At 45.0% G+C, this 14,719-nt stretch overlaps 1 protein-coding gene across 1 annotated transcript in view; it reads left to right on the forward strand.

The window, feature by feature from the left end:
- Window positions 1–14,719, forward strand: part of TNS3 (tensin 3) — a 57,448-nt gene that overhangs the window by 5,002 nt on the left and 37,727 nt on the right. Inside the window, exons 3-5 of the mRNA XM_033168832.1 lie at window positions 665–717; window positions 6,987–8,240; window positions 13,027–13,187. Of these exons, the coding sequence (XP_033024723.1) occupies window positions 665–717; window positions 6,987–8,240; window positions 13,027–13,187 (1,468 nt within the window). The remainder of the gene's footprint in view (window positions 1–664; window positions 718–6,986; window positions 8,241–13,026; window positions 13,188–14,719) is intronic.

Below are 14,719 nucleotides of genomic sequence, written 5' to 3' on the forward strand. Positions count from 1 at the left end.
AGAGGCACAGCTGGGACACCAGCCGAAGCTGATGGAAGTTTGAGTTTATCCAGATGAGAGGAGGAACCAGAGTTTGCTTTGTTGAGTGCGGGAAGCTGCTGTTACCAAATAAAAATCTGAGTGTGGTTAGGACTGAACAAATCTTTTGCAGCTTGCTGCACAGAGATGCACAGAGAGTGAGCCAAAGGAGGATGTGGGCATTCAGAACAAATATTTGCACAACAGTTCTGGGGAGAACCTCATAGAAAACTATCTGTGTCATTTGGTGATGCAAGAATCAAGGGTGGACTCGTGTTGGGGTTCTGCATCAGTTGACTAAAGCTTAATGGCGGTGAGATGGGCAGAGGGGAGAAGAAAATAACATTTGTGAGAAAGAGTTTGTAGCCTGAATTACCTTCTGAAACACCACTGCTTCACTCTCGCTTTGCTGCAAGGGTTCAAATTTCACAGAACCTGACTGCACTCTCTAGCTCCTCCCTTATGTTTACATTTTTACTCTTTTTCTTCTGAATCCAAAGTTACGTCCTTCTCTAGTGAGAGCGATTTACCTTCAGCAACTGCTGCATCGAGAATGGCAAAGTAGCTAAAACTGATGGTGTTTTCCAACTGCTTTCCAACTGCTGCTGTTTTGTGTGTGTTGTGCTTGCTGTTGAAGTGTGTGAAGCAACCATTTTGCTGCTTCAAAAAGTTATGGGGCTTCTGTAATTCCTCTGCAAGGTAAGATACCATTTTCTTTAGACTCGATTTGTTTGTATATGAGTGAGTGAGTGAGACATGCTATGTGCATACAATGCTTTGTGAGTTTGTGTTTAGCAAAGGAGGCAAGACGAAACAGCAGAAATGACTTAGCCTTGCAGGGAATGCAGTTCTGGGCTTGCACAGCTTTGCCTAAGGGCGGAGATTCATTTCTTAGGTGTGGGAGGGCACCTAGATTACTTCCTACTTCAAGAGGGATAGTTAGTGGTGCAAGATAAGCAAATAAGTCTCATATATAGCGTTATCCAACCCCATTTGGAAAAACTGGGTCAAAACTGTCATTACTGGGCCCTACAGTTGATGAATTTACTTCACTAGTTTGCTTCTTTGAATGTGCTTTCTCAAGTACTGAATGGCTGGAAAGGAGATAGCTGTGAGACAGATCAGAAAAAGCTGAGAGAGAGAGAAGTGGGTGAATTTTGCATAGAGGAAGTTTAAGAACTCTCTCCTAATCAACTTTAGTTGGTAAGTGTTTGTGGCTTTGGCACTGCTTTTGTTCATGGGATCTGCTTTCTGTGTGTTCATCTGTAGGCATAAAAATACGCATGCAGCCATATTTCTGTGTGTGGCTGCTGATCCCATTCAGTTTATAGTTCAGATTCAGGGCTGGCATTTTACCAGGTCTCTCGGTCATTCAAGAAGAATTTCCTCCCCCCCCCCTTTCCTGGAGGGAGTTGAGCTTAAGAGAAACGGTGTAGGGAAAGAAAGGGGTTGTTTTCCGTTTGATGTAGACAAATTCCATCACCACTAGCTCAGCTTTACAGTTTCAATCTGCTTTTGGTTTCTTTTCTTTTTGGGGAGGGGAGGGTGGAGTTTGGACAGCTGTGTTACTGCACCATTTTTGCAGAAGGCTGTTTCCTTGGGAAAATGAGAGCAAGGTTTGAAGTGAAATGAAGTATTTCAGCTGTTAATGAGAGTCTCGGCATATTTGGTGAGGTGATCATTTCAGTGAAGTCTTGCTCTCCTAGCCTATCTCCCTCCCCTTGTTTTTGGAAACTTCCTTTCCTTTCATGCTGTGCCTAAGCATACTGTATTGGTTTCGTAGCTTTTGATCAGTCTCTCTGGCTTTTAAAGATGTGAGCAGCTGGTTGAAGTGGCATGGAGACTTGCCAGAAGAGTCTTCACAGCAGAGACTTTCCACGTGTGGGACTTCAGAAAGAGGCAAATGACCAAGCACTGGGCTGACAAAATGCCAAGCTTTTGTGCTTTCCTAGCACCCAACCATTCATATTTTGGTTCTTCTTTTAAATAGAAATGAGAGGTTTATTTTGCCCTGTTTAATAACAACTCAAAATGATATTGTGTGCCTCATCTCCAAAATTCTTCAGTCAGGTCGAGTCAAGGTAAGTTGAGAAATGCAGCCCATTAAATTGGAAGGAAAACTTTTTGCAGACTTCACTGGCGCATGAAGAACAAGGCCCTTCTTTGTATGGTGGAGTTAAAAGGGGCCATGGATTACTGAGGAACGGTGTAAGCTCCTTATGATTTGGTATAAATAATTTGAGTGACTCATATGGAAAGGAATGCTCCTTGAAGGTCAGGTGAAGAAAATATTACCTGCTGCGTATTCTCCTTAAATATTTTATTTTATCAGACATGCAAAGCACATGAGCTGGGTGTTTTGCCCGCCTAGTGCTTGTCTGTTGTCCCTTTCTTAAGTTTCACTCATGGAAAACCGTATCTGGCTTGTTCAGCCTGGAAGGATGATTTGCAGGGTTTCTCAGGGGTGAGGCAGAGCAACTTCATCCCCACTGAATCTCTCCACCCAAGTTGTATATTTGAAGAATTTCCATAACTAGAAGTTCCAGGACATTTCTGAAAACAGCATACTGCACAAAGTGGATCTAGCGCAGTTTGAAAGGCACATGTGCAAGATCCCTCCCATGCATGTGGAGCAAGAGGGTGGTGTCATTACCCCAAGAGATGTTAGTTAGCTTTGTTAGTTCTCCTTGAACATGGTACAGTGGATTATGGAATCTGTTCCAGGTTTTATAACCCACCTCAGAGTTTGGACAAAGTGAAATAAATCTATTCTACACTTCACCAAAATTTCCAGAGACAAGCTGTTTTGCTCATCCCTTGCATCAGTGCTTGTCTCATAGTGGGCTCTTGCAGGTGAAACTCTGAGTTGGGTCCAAAGGGAATATTCACTCTGGTGGTGGAAATTATTGTCCTTTGGCAATTCTAACTATGTGTGAATCTGCCGTTGTATCCTCTGGCCATGTCGTGAGGTGAGTGTTGCCATCTTTTGCAATGGTGAATCAATCTTCTCTCTGTCCATGAATAGGTTTAAACATTACTCAGCTGAGATGCAGGCCCTGGGAAAGGATTGACTTGTAGGGACCACACATGCTGGGAGACTATTGTTCATTAACAGATTCCTATCGCACGCTCAGATCTCTGTCGTCTTTTTCCTGCGTGGTGGCATAGAAAGCTGCCTTATCCCAAGACAGACCATTGGACCACGCAGCTCAAGACTACCATAACTGGCAGCTGCTCTCCTGGGTTTTCTATCTCTACCTGAGGATGCCAGAGATTGAATCTCTCAGAGAGCTCCAAGGGTTTGCAAGGAACAGTTTGTAGGAGGTTGGACTGGGACACTGGTGCTCCTCCCTCATGAGTAAAACTTGCGCTCATGTCATACATTTTCCCTCATGGGCTTGGGCTGCATAGCAGGATTGAGGCGGCCGCAGTTTTTATCAGGAAAACAGCTTGAGGGGTTAACCCCACCTTCTCTTACTGCTGTGCTAAGTCAATGTGGGGCCATGTTTGCTCAAAAGAAAATAATTACTCTGCAGTTGACGTTTTGTTTTTCCTTTAAATGGAAAAAGTTTGATTGTTCCATATAAACTATACAATATTTACATGTAACTATAGTTACTGTAGTAAACAAATCCACAGAGCAGATTTCCCTCTTTGATCAAGTTGTATAAAATCACAGGTTTGAGACACATCAGTCAATATCAAACCTGCAAGCTCTTGCTTGGAATCCAGTACTCTGCTGAAAGAATGGCTGTGCAGTCATTCATTTGTTTTTCCAATAAGTTTGGGCTCTCTCAAAAGACCGTTAAAATTTTCTGCATGAGCTTCAGGTGCAGAGTGTGTAATGCAGAGCTTTGGCGAAAGCACCTTGTTTATTGTGGTAGTATTAATGGTTGGACAGTGTTCTTGAAGCGACTAGCATGAGTTTGGCCAAACTGCGGGAGGCAGTGAAAGACAGGCGTGCCTGGCGTGCTCTGGTCCATGGGGTCATGAAGAGTCGGACACGACTGAACGACTGAACAACAAAATTAATCTCTCCTCCCTCAAATCATAATTCTTTTGAGAAGCCCATTAGGGTACTTCATAGAATTATAGAGTTGGAAGGGACCCCAAGGGTCATCTAGTCCAACCCCCTGCAATGCAGGTATCTTAATTAAAGCATCCAAGATCCAAGGCCATCTAGCCTCTGCTTAAAAACCTCTAAGAAAGGAGGGAGTCCGTTCCACTGCCAAACAACTCTTACTGTCAGAAAAGTTCTCCTGATGTTTAGTCAGAATCTCTTTTCTTGTAAATTGAAGTCATTGGTTCAGGTCCTACCTTCCAGAGCAGAAGGAAAGAAAAGCTTGCTCCATTCTCTATCTGTAAGGCCTTGAGATGTTTGAAGGTGGCTCTCATATCTGCTCTCAGTCTTCTCTTTTCCAGGCTAAACATACCCAGCTCCTTCAAGCGCTTCTCATAAGGCTTAGTTTCCAGACCCTTGACAATCTTGCTTGCCCTCCTCTGCAAACCTTCCAGCTTGGCAACATCTTTCTTAAATTGTAGTGCCCAGACCTGGACATCGTATTCCAGGTGTGGTCTGGAATAGAGTGGGACTATGACTTCCCTTGATCTGGACACAAGACTTCTGTGGATGCAGCCTAGAATAATTGCATTAGCTTTTTTGCTGCTGCCTCACACTGATGACTCATGTTAAGCTCCTGCCAAAGTGCAGAACCTTACATTTGTCCCTATTGAAATTCTTTTTGTTAGGTTTGGCCCAGTTCTTCAATCTGTTAAGGTCATCTTCATTCCCAATTCTATCTGCTGTGGCATTGGTTACCCTTCCCAGTTTGGTGTCATCTGCAAATTGGATGAGCATTTGTGGAGCTTATGCCCATTAGGGACAGGCAGTGCCAGAAGACCTGCAGTAGCAGTTGGTATGTGTAGGAAGCTGGGAAACAGACTCACCATCCTTTCTGTCCCATCCATTTGCCTTTGGCTGCTGTCTGCCTCCCCTGGAGTAAGGATGTCCTTAACGTCAGCTGGGATATGTACTGTGGTTTTTAAAACAAGTGAAATAGAATTATAGAGTTGGAAGGGACCATGAGGGTCATCTAGTCCAAACCCCTGCAAATGCAGGAATCTTTTGTCCAACACGGGGCTCAAACCCATGACCCTGAGATTAAGGGCCTCATGAGATAGTGGATTATCAGGAGTACACATTGAAGTAATTATTTTGGGGGTGGGGGATAGCCAGAATTTTATTCTTACTCTCTCCTCTTTAAAACCGTGGTTTGTAATTGGTTTTTAAATTATTTTCTGTGGGCCGCTAAAATGATGTTCTGAGTGAAATACTCTTGAATTAAAGACCCCTCTCTATATTGTATGATGTTGTATGTATTGTTAATGAGGAAGTAAAGTATCACCTTCTAAAATATTGAATAACCTCTTTCCCTCCACAAGTATTTTTCATTCGTTTGTTTTCTAAAACAGAAGTTGGACAATGTAGAAAAATCATTCCCATACTTGGGCTGCTCATAGAGCTGATGCAGAAGTCTAGTCACCTCAGGGCTATACACCTGCAAATAAATAAATACATAAATAGCCAGCACTGTAGGTTGTGGAGCCAATGTAAAAATGCAGCTTTGCTATTGCACCAGAATAATTGAGTTTTCAGAAACAAAGTAGGGAAATGTGCTTTTCACCCCTTTCATGCAATGCTCTGTTTTTGTGAGTCTTGTTACAGAATTAATTGTATCAGGCGAGTAAAATGATTGTGATTTCACCATCCATTCTGGCACAGTTAATGATAGCCCTGTCTGCTGCTATTTTTATTATTATAATATATATATTGCTACAAAAGTTGTGTGCCACCTTCCCTCCCTGCAAGACCCCAGGGGGTTCCTGGCACTCACCCAGGGTCTGTGTTCCTTTGGAGAATTGAGACATGGAGGAGATTGTCGTCGCTTTAAGAAAAATGGTTTATTCACCTGTTTACACTTTCAGTCTGTGTGGGGGGAGTCCAGATCTTACAGCATAGTCATTTCAAGGAGGGGCTTGTCCCCCACAGCGGTGAAGCCACTTTCAGCCCGCCTACCCAAGATGGATCCCAGTCTTCCTCAAGACTTCCCAGCAACCCTTCCTCAAGACTTTTCCCCCCTGCCAGTTACCCTGGCAATCTTCCAACCCCCCAGTCTCTGTTCACACCTCAGGGCAAGTGGGGAGAACAGTTCCCTTGCATTGCCAAGGGCTCTCAATGGCCCCCTCTTGTTTCTTAATGGGCTTGCTTGGCCAGGTTGTTTTGCTAGGCTAAACCAGGAATTCCTTGCAGCTTGCATTTCTCCCTTCACATTCCAAATAATCAAAATCCCACCATTTACTAATTTCTAAGGTTTAGGAGGGTCCCCCCCCCAAAAAAACTATAGTGTGTGTATGTTGTGTGTGTTGCCTCAATATTAGACTGGATGAAAGCCAATAAACTGGAGCTCAGGCCAGATAAGACAGAGGCGCTGTGTGTGTGTGGGGGGGGTCCTAGACCAGATGGCTGGCAGGATGCCTCCTCTGAAGGAGTGGGTATGCAGCCAGCAGTTCCTTCTGGATCCTTTGCTGTAGCTTGAGGCTCAGGTGGCCTTGTGTCACAGGTCAGTAATCACACTGTTCAGAGTTGAAGTCAACTCATTATTAGCAAAAATAGGATCTTCTCAGACTTGGTTGAGTGTCAGACCTAATGAGCACAGCATCTCATCCCGGGTAGGTCTGGCCCCATGGATCACTTGCCTACTCACAGCCTCCTTTTCCTTAACATGGGGCTGGGAGGGTTGTCTTTCTGTCTGTTTGGTTGTGAGTTGCTCTGGGCTGCCCTGGGCAAGATAAAGCTACTAACAAATTTAATAAATAATAATAAACAATATTAAATAGTTTCTTCTTGTCCCCGTTCCCCAACTCTACTCTGTTTTGTCTTATATAATCCCTGCTGTATTTCTTTGCAGTGCAGCCCACCCAGGGCCCCACGGGGGGAAACTTGTATGCTAAAGCGAGGAAGAAAAGCCGCTGTGAGAGCCGCCTTCCCCGCAGGGCCCCGGCTGCTGCACTTACCGGCCCTGACCCCAGCGACCATGCCTTGTCCGTGGGCAGCGACTCGGGACACTCTACAGCCTCTATAAGGACGGACAAGACTGAAGAGCGTCCCCTGCCAGAAGCCAAGAGTGTCCTGAGCCCCCTAGAGAAAGAGGGGCTGGAGCAATTGCTGAGTGGCCTTGGTCTACAGAGCTCAGCCAGTCCTCCTAAGGATATGACCGATGCCCAAAGCACGTTCAGTGGGACTCGCCACATAGTGCCCGCCCAGGTTCATGTGAATGGAGGAGTCGAGCACAAGGACAGGGAAACAGACATTCTGGATGATGAGGGGCCCAGTCACGACCTCCACAGCGTGGGCAGCCTTGGGACTTTGTCCTCCTCCGAAGGGCAGCATTCCAACCACCTTGGGAACTTCCGCTGCCACAAAAACAGCCAGAATTCTCTTCTGTCAGATGGCTTTGGGAGTAATACTTTGGAGGAGGAGTACAGCAACACTCTGGTCCCAGATTTGGACCTTGATGGATACCCCAGATATGAGACGCACTTTGGAGGCACCGGCCCAAAGCAGTCTCAGCAGCTGGCGAGGAATACTGCCGTTTCCACCGAGCCACAGGCCTACAGCCTCAGTGGCTACCCAACACAGACATGGGTGCGGGAACAGCAACTGGTCATCGCTCACCAGTACGCTTACGGCCCAGAGAATGAAGTACGGCTTGGTATTCGTGGTGTGGCTGAGAACTCAGGCAACCTGCGCAGCCAAGCCAGAGGTCCAGATACCCCTGCCCGGGGATCCAGCAGCAGAGATGCTGTGCAGAGGAGTCTTGGGAGTATGCTACCCTCCAGCAAGATAGCACAAAGCCCTGGCCCTGAGGTTTTAAAATTACAACACAATCTTGAACTGGGATTGAACACGGGAAACGATTCAGCAGGCTTGCCATCCTCCCCCACCCTGGATATTGATCAGTCCATTGAGCAGCTTAATAGGTTAATATTAGAACTGGACCCAACATTTGAGCCTATTCCCACATGTATCAAGACAATCAGCAGAGACAACACAAGTCAGCTGAATGGCCTTGCAAGCCCTAAAATGGACCTGGGAGGGTTTGGGATGAGCCCCAGATTCCATGGGAAGGCAGAGGTCCTGGACAGAAGCCTGCCTCAGCAGGGTGAGTTATTCTTCATGATGCATCAATGAAATGTGTTTTTCTTCAGTGGTAATAGCTTCCATTTGCCATTGCATAGCGTGAATATGTTAAAAGTATGTCACTGAGAAATGGAGTATCTCAATACCTCCTTATTACAGATCTCTGGAACGTTGGGATGGAACTGAAGTCATTTATCTTTTTTCATTAATATGTTTTTTTCTTCACCTTATATCAAAATAATTTCAATCTTTATATTTCAATCATTATATTAAACCCAAAGAGGCATGCATGGACCATGAACTCCCAAGATTCAAAGTGGCCAATCAGATCTTCCCTGTTATGATTTGGGTCTCTCGTGTCACTTCTCCTGCCAGATCCTCCCTAGGAGAAGGTGTTGAGGGGTGTGAATGGCAGGCGATGCGTCAAGTAGTTCTCATTCTTCTGCATTGGCCACAATATATGCTTTAGTTCTGTGGGGTTCAGGTTGGGGAGACAGATGAGTAAGGGGAGAGTATATTCAAATATTTATTTATTGTTATTTTATTTGTTAAATTTGTGTACCGCCCTTCATCTGTAGCTCTCACAAAATATCTAAGAAAAACAAGAAAAAAGCACAAACCAGTAAACTCCCCTCCCTCCCTCCTCCCACAAACACATTTTTAAAAGGGTATAAGATGTTAATCAAGCCAAAGGCCTGGTTGAAGAGAGACATTTTTGCCTGGCACCTAAAGGTGTGCAGTAATAGTCTAAAGACAATCTAGATTTGTGAACATTTTTGGAATTGTCAGCAGCCTTTATTTTGGAGACAGTTACAGTGGCACCTCCAAGTTAATAAGAAAGAGCTGCTCTCAGAGTTATCTGGCCAGTCCTCCCCCCAAGCTGGAATGAGCATATCCTATTTGTGTGATTGTACAAATAACCCCACATTGTATATAGTCAAGGGGACTGCAATGGGAAGATGGTCAGAAGCAAGATTTAGGGCTGCTTAGAATAAATCTTAATTATTTGGTAATATTCTATCTGGCCCAGCATTTTGTCTCCTTAGCAGCATACATAGACCCAGGAGAAGTAGACTTACTTTTTTATTTTGTCTATAATGCAGCAGGTACTTTACTTGTGATTTGCCATTTATGGGGGGAAATTGTCATTATTCATTGCCGTTTTCCCCCTTAGGAGAATCTCATGAGACAAGAATTATGGAAGTCTCCCTGTATAACTCTTTCCTTTTAATTATGAACAGAGTTCTCAAAATACAAGCAATATGTTAAAAAAAAGCAAGTTGTAAAAGTTCGTCATCATCATTATAATTTATTATTTATACCCCACCCATCAGGCTGGGTTTCCCCAGCCACTCTGGGTGGCTTCCAGCAAAATATTGAAATACCATAAATAATGAGACATGTGGAAAGCACCAAACATTGGGAGTGCTTTGAATTTGAGTGTAGTGTTTCGTGTGTGTGTGTTCGTGTTCCCCGTCCCTTTTAAGCTAGATCTCACTGCAGTCTTAAAGAGGGAGCCTCTGAAAGGCTTTTGGAAGCATTTGTAAATCTCCCCCACCTTTAACCGTGGCTGTGACATCAAAATTGGGCTCAACAAGGAAGATCTTTAAGGTCTTGCGAGAGCATCGCTGACCCTGCGTGCTGAGCGGGACTTGCCCGGTAAGCAAGGTGGAGAGCTGGAATAATAATAATAATAATAATAATAATAATAATAATAATAATAATTATTTATTATTTATACCCCGCCCATCTGGCTGGGTCTCCCCAGCCACTCTGGGCGGCCTCCAACAAATACCAAAATATAATACAAAGTCACAAGTTAAAAACTTCCCTAAACAGGGCTGCCTTCAGGTATTTTCTAAATGACAGGTAGTTGTTTATCTCTCTGACCTCTGCTGGGAGGGCGTTCCACAGGGCGGGCGCCACTACCGAGAAGGCCCTCTGTCTGGTTCCCTGTAGCTTTGCTTCTCGCAGGGAGGGAACCGCCAGAAGGCCCTCCTGCAGCTCCGCAAAGGTAAGGATGCTCACACAGGGGCAGTTCCAAGGGGACGCATACTCATGTATACTCATTTTTGCATATGCGCACCATCCCCCAAACACCACCCCCACATAAGATGCAAATGTACTGTATTTTCAGAGGCCACTGAAACATCTCTAGGATAATCTTGCTGATGAAAAGCAGATCTCAGAAAATAGCAGCTATGTTCTCTGCCCTGTTTGTAGAGGAGGAATCTGCTCTTCCCAGTTTAAGGCCAACAGAAATGGCTTCGTTCACAGCTGATCCATGGGTTGAGAGGCCTTTGGCTAATGCCTCTGGCCAGGCCACTCTCAGCTGAATACCTGGCGGGAGCAGAAGTAAACACAATCTCAGGGTTCAAGCTGATGTCTCTCAGGTGTTTCCCTTCCCTTTCAACCCAGTTCTCCCCTCCAGCCAGGAAAGTGGCAAATGTTTACTGGGACAGTACTTAACAGGTTTCATCTAAATTCATCCAGTTATTGTAGAATTACCACAAGACCTGCTATTTCTAAAATTGGATCATCCAAGTTTTCTGTGGTAATAAGATATTTCATAACTTGAATTATGAATACCCAACTCTTCTGGACATCAGTCATACAAGAAATATGCAAAATAACTAAGCAAGTATTAGAAGTCACCCCAGAACTGGCCCTACTAAACATCTTCCAAGACAATAATGCCCACTCACAACACAAAGGACTCATAACCCACCTACTCTCAGCAGCCAGAAGCCAGTCAGTCAGTTTTATTACGGCAAAAGCCAGCAGTACAGAAAATCATAAATCCAAACAGAGAAAAATCGGCAACAACATCACCAGAGATAAAACAATTACACAAAGGAACTTTACAATGTGTTATTCAATAAAAGAGATTTACGCTTCTCAATAGCTAAAGTGCAGAATTTAGCCACATCATATGATACTAGACTTGAAGAATCCTCCAGAAGATATTTTCGTAAAATTTCGGGGGAGGATTCCAAATAGTGTTGTAAGGGTGTAAACTTTGTTAAAAGGGGTAAAATATATTGAGCACGTTCTTCACTATAGAATTCGCAAAATAAAAGGATGTGAGTAACGGATTCTACCTTGTTAGACATGCAGGGGCAGAGACGCGCATGCATTGGAACCTTCATAAATTTGCCATACAGCACTGCCGAAACGGGCTCTAGAGAAGGCCCATCTATAGGCTTCATTAGTGATATTAGTTAAATAAGGGGCCGCTGCAAAGTTAGGCCAAGATTTTAAACATCTATACTTCTCTGGGAGTAAGGCAGTTTCTTGTTGTAATTCGACATCATGCAGTCTCTGAGTAATAGTAATTTTTGCCTTATTTAAAGTTCCGTTAAGAAGATATTCTGGGTTTAGGCCAATTTGTTTGATCTTATTGGTTATTTGCATAAGCCGGGGGGGGGGGTAGGGGACTGTGGCCAGCAGCCAGAAGCATCACAGCCAACCATTGGAGAGACCTGTCAGGAGCAAGCATGGACCAATGGTACCAAGTAGTATGGGAAACAGCCTTATTAGAAAAACTAACCAACAAACTGAAACTGACACGGGGACAAATAGAAGAAGACTTCTTCATGACATACACAGCCCAACAAGACAACAAGAACCCACCAACAGCATTCGAATCAATCTATCTAACCTGATCCAAAAACACACACACACACACAAACAACCACACCCTAGGCCACCCCCCAACCTCTCTCACCACCAAAGGGATACAAGTGAATAGTAAAGAGAACCTGCAAAAGCGACACTGACACAAAACCCCACAACTACACCCCACAAATAAGTAGAATAGAAACATCGCCACCCAACCCCACCCCACTCACCTCTCCCCCCTCCACCTCTTTCCCCCTTTTCTTCCTAATGTAACACTAATGTCTCCACAAATGAAACGGATCTGTAGAAAATGTAACTTGATAAAAGAGACATTGCACATACCTTTGTAAACCAAGAAATATTTAATAAAATATATTAAAAATAATAATAAATTGAATTATAAACAGTGTACTAGAAGCAGACCACTTTTTGCCTGTTACCTGGAAAGAAAATATTTTAGAATGGAAAAGGGGCTTTTAGCCTAACTTTCCCACAGGCTGTGCTTAAAAAGGGAAGCTTCCATTTACCCCCCTGCTATGTCTTCCCCGTTTCTCCCCCCCCCCCGCCACGCTTACGTAAGAAGACACCCATGTGCTGGCAGCTGTAGCATTTCTGATAAACAAGGAAGAATTCTGATAAACAGGCAGTAGAGTGATTACATACGGTAAATATCGACCAGGGCTCACTTGGAATGCAAAATGTTAGAATTTACTTTGGCTAGGTTTGCTGACAACACTGCAGTCAGTGATGCCATTTTAAGTAAATCTACTTGATTTTATCCTTGGCAATGAATTACATCCCTTTACTGCAAACTCACTTTACCTGGTGGTCACTTTTTATATTGCCCAATAGATTTTGCTGCACAGTATTGTTTAATACAGGCTGATGGACAAGCCAGTGTGGTGTAGTGCAGTGGTTAAGAGCGGTAGACTCGTAATCTGGGGAACCGGGTTCGCATCTCCGCTCCTCCATATGCAGCTGCTGGGTGACCTTGGGCTAGTCGCACTTCTCTCTGAAGTCTCTCAGCCCCACTCACCTCACAGAGTGTTTGTTGTGGGGGAGGAAGGGAAAGGAGAATGTTAGCCGCTTTGGGACTCCTTCGGGTAGTGAAAAGCGGGATATCAAATCCAAAACAAACAAACAAACATGCAACCAGATTGAGCTTCTCTGTGTTTTTGTATCTCCAGGCTCTCAAGCAGATGGCATATTGAGTGGACTAAACAAGAAGTTAAACCTGGCACAGTATGAGAACAATGTCTCAGCACAGCCATTATATCCAAAGTGTGAATGGACAGAGCCTTCTGCGGAAAGACTGGGTTCCTACAGGCCTGGAGGGGGGTCAAATGAGGTAAGAAAGTTGGTTGGCATCTGTCTGTCTTGAGAGACAATGGAAGAGTGTGCCTTTGGGGGTGAGGTCAAGCTGTTAGAAGGTTGCAGCACCTGCTGTGGCTGTAGAGACTGATAGGGGAGAGACTTGTTTTGTTGCAGCTGGGGTAGAGGAAGGCATCCGGTTGTGCTGATGCGGGTGTACCATGGCGTTCCTTCTGCACTCCTCTCAGCAGTCATTCCTCCTCTGGTCACTGCTGTCAATACGTGACCTGACTGTGATTGTCTCCAGGTGCTGCGGTTGTCTGCAAGGGACTCCCACATGACGGGGTTGATGTTGCCAGCTTTCATGTCATGTTTCCAGATACCTTTGTGTAACACAGTTGGTCTGCCAATGGGTCTGATGCATGAGGCCAGCTCCCCATAGAGCACATCCTTGGCGAATGTTGCTGGTGTCAGCAGCAAGTTGGATGCTCTGGCACAGCTTTAGGAGTCATTGGCACATCGCCTGGCAATCCGCTGGACATCACTCCTTGCCTTTCTCAGTGTAGCAAGTGTATTTTCACACTTGTAGTTGAGGAGAGCCTCGCAGCAATAACAGATCTCATGTCCTTTAATGCCAGCCTCAAACCAGTCAAAAGTTGGTTGGTTTCTTTTGCCCAAGGAGGACATAGATGTGTTGTAGGTTGCCTCTTGGATGCGGTCTCACCTTGCTTCAACACTATGCCTGGTCCAGGTCAGTAGAGCTTGTTCAACAAAATCAGGGAAGCCCTCAGAAAGTTCAGGCATGACTGTTCTGGCGTTGTTGATTAGATGCCACACTTTCTGCTTTGTGCTCTGGGCTCTCTTTGGCTGGAGACGGATCTTTCTTGCCACCAGGGAGTGACTACCTGTGTCGCAGTCAGCACTGTGGTAGCTCCATGTGACACGAACACAGTTCAGTGCTGATTGCTTGGTGACAATCAAGTCCAGCTGGTTCCTGTGGCCTGATATTGGCTGTTTCCAGGACACTCAAGTGTTTTGCCTCGGTAGAGAAGAACGTGCTCTTGGTGCAGAGACTGTGCACAGTCCAAGCAGGCCTTCCTTTGCCCATTTTCCTTCATGCTGCCAATAATACCAAAGCGGCTTATGCAGTAGTCCCATGTGTGGTGATCATTCCCAACTCTAGCACTGAATTCTCTCAGCAGGAATAGGTGTTCTCAGGCTGGGACCCTCCTGACAACCTGGTCTCGATCCTCTTAGAACTGGTCCTTGGTCTGTATGTCAGAGCACAAAGTGGGAGCCTAGACACTCAAGATGCTAACCAGACCGGAGGTTGTTGAGAGGTGGAGGGAAAGCAAGCATTCTGAGCCCTCAGGTTGGTGGTTCTATCGCAGACAGAAGAGAGTTCCTCACTGGGAAAAATGTGTAGTTTTTCTCAGAGGCTGCCATTCAAAGTGAGTCTGGTGTCCTGTAGTGTGGCAAGGTCAGTGTTGAGCCTTTTCAGCTCAGTCTTCCATGAGTCACTGACCTGTAACAGGCTGGTGGACAAGTCAGGACACATGGTCCTGATGT

The sequence above is a fragment of the Lacerta agilis genome, chromosome 14, assembly GCF_009819535.1.
Source record: "Lacerta agilis isolate rLacAgi1 chromosome 14, rLacAgi1.pri, whole genome shotgun sequence".
In the NCBI taxonomy this organism is placed as follows: domain Eukaryota; kingdom Metazoa; phylum Chordata; class Lepidosauria; order Squamata; family Lacertidae; genus Lacerta; species Lacerta agilis.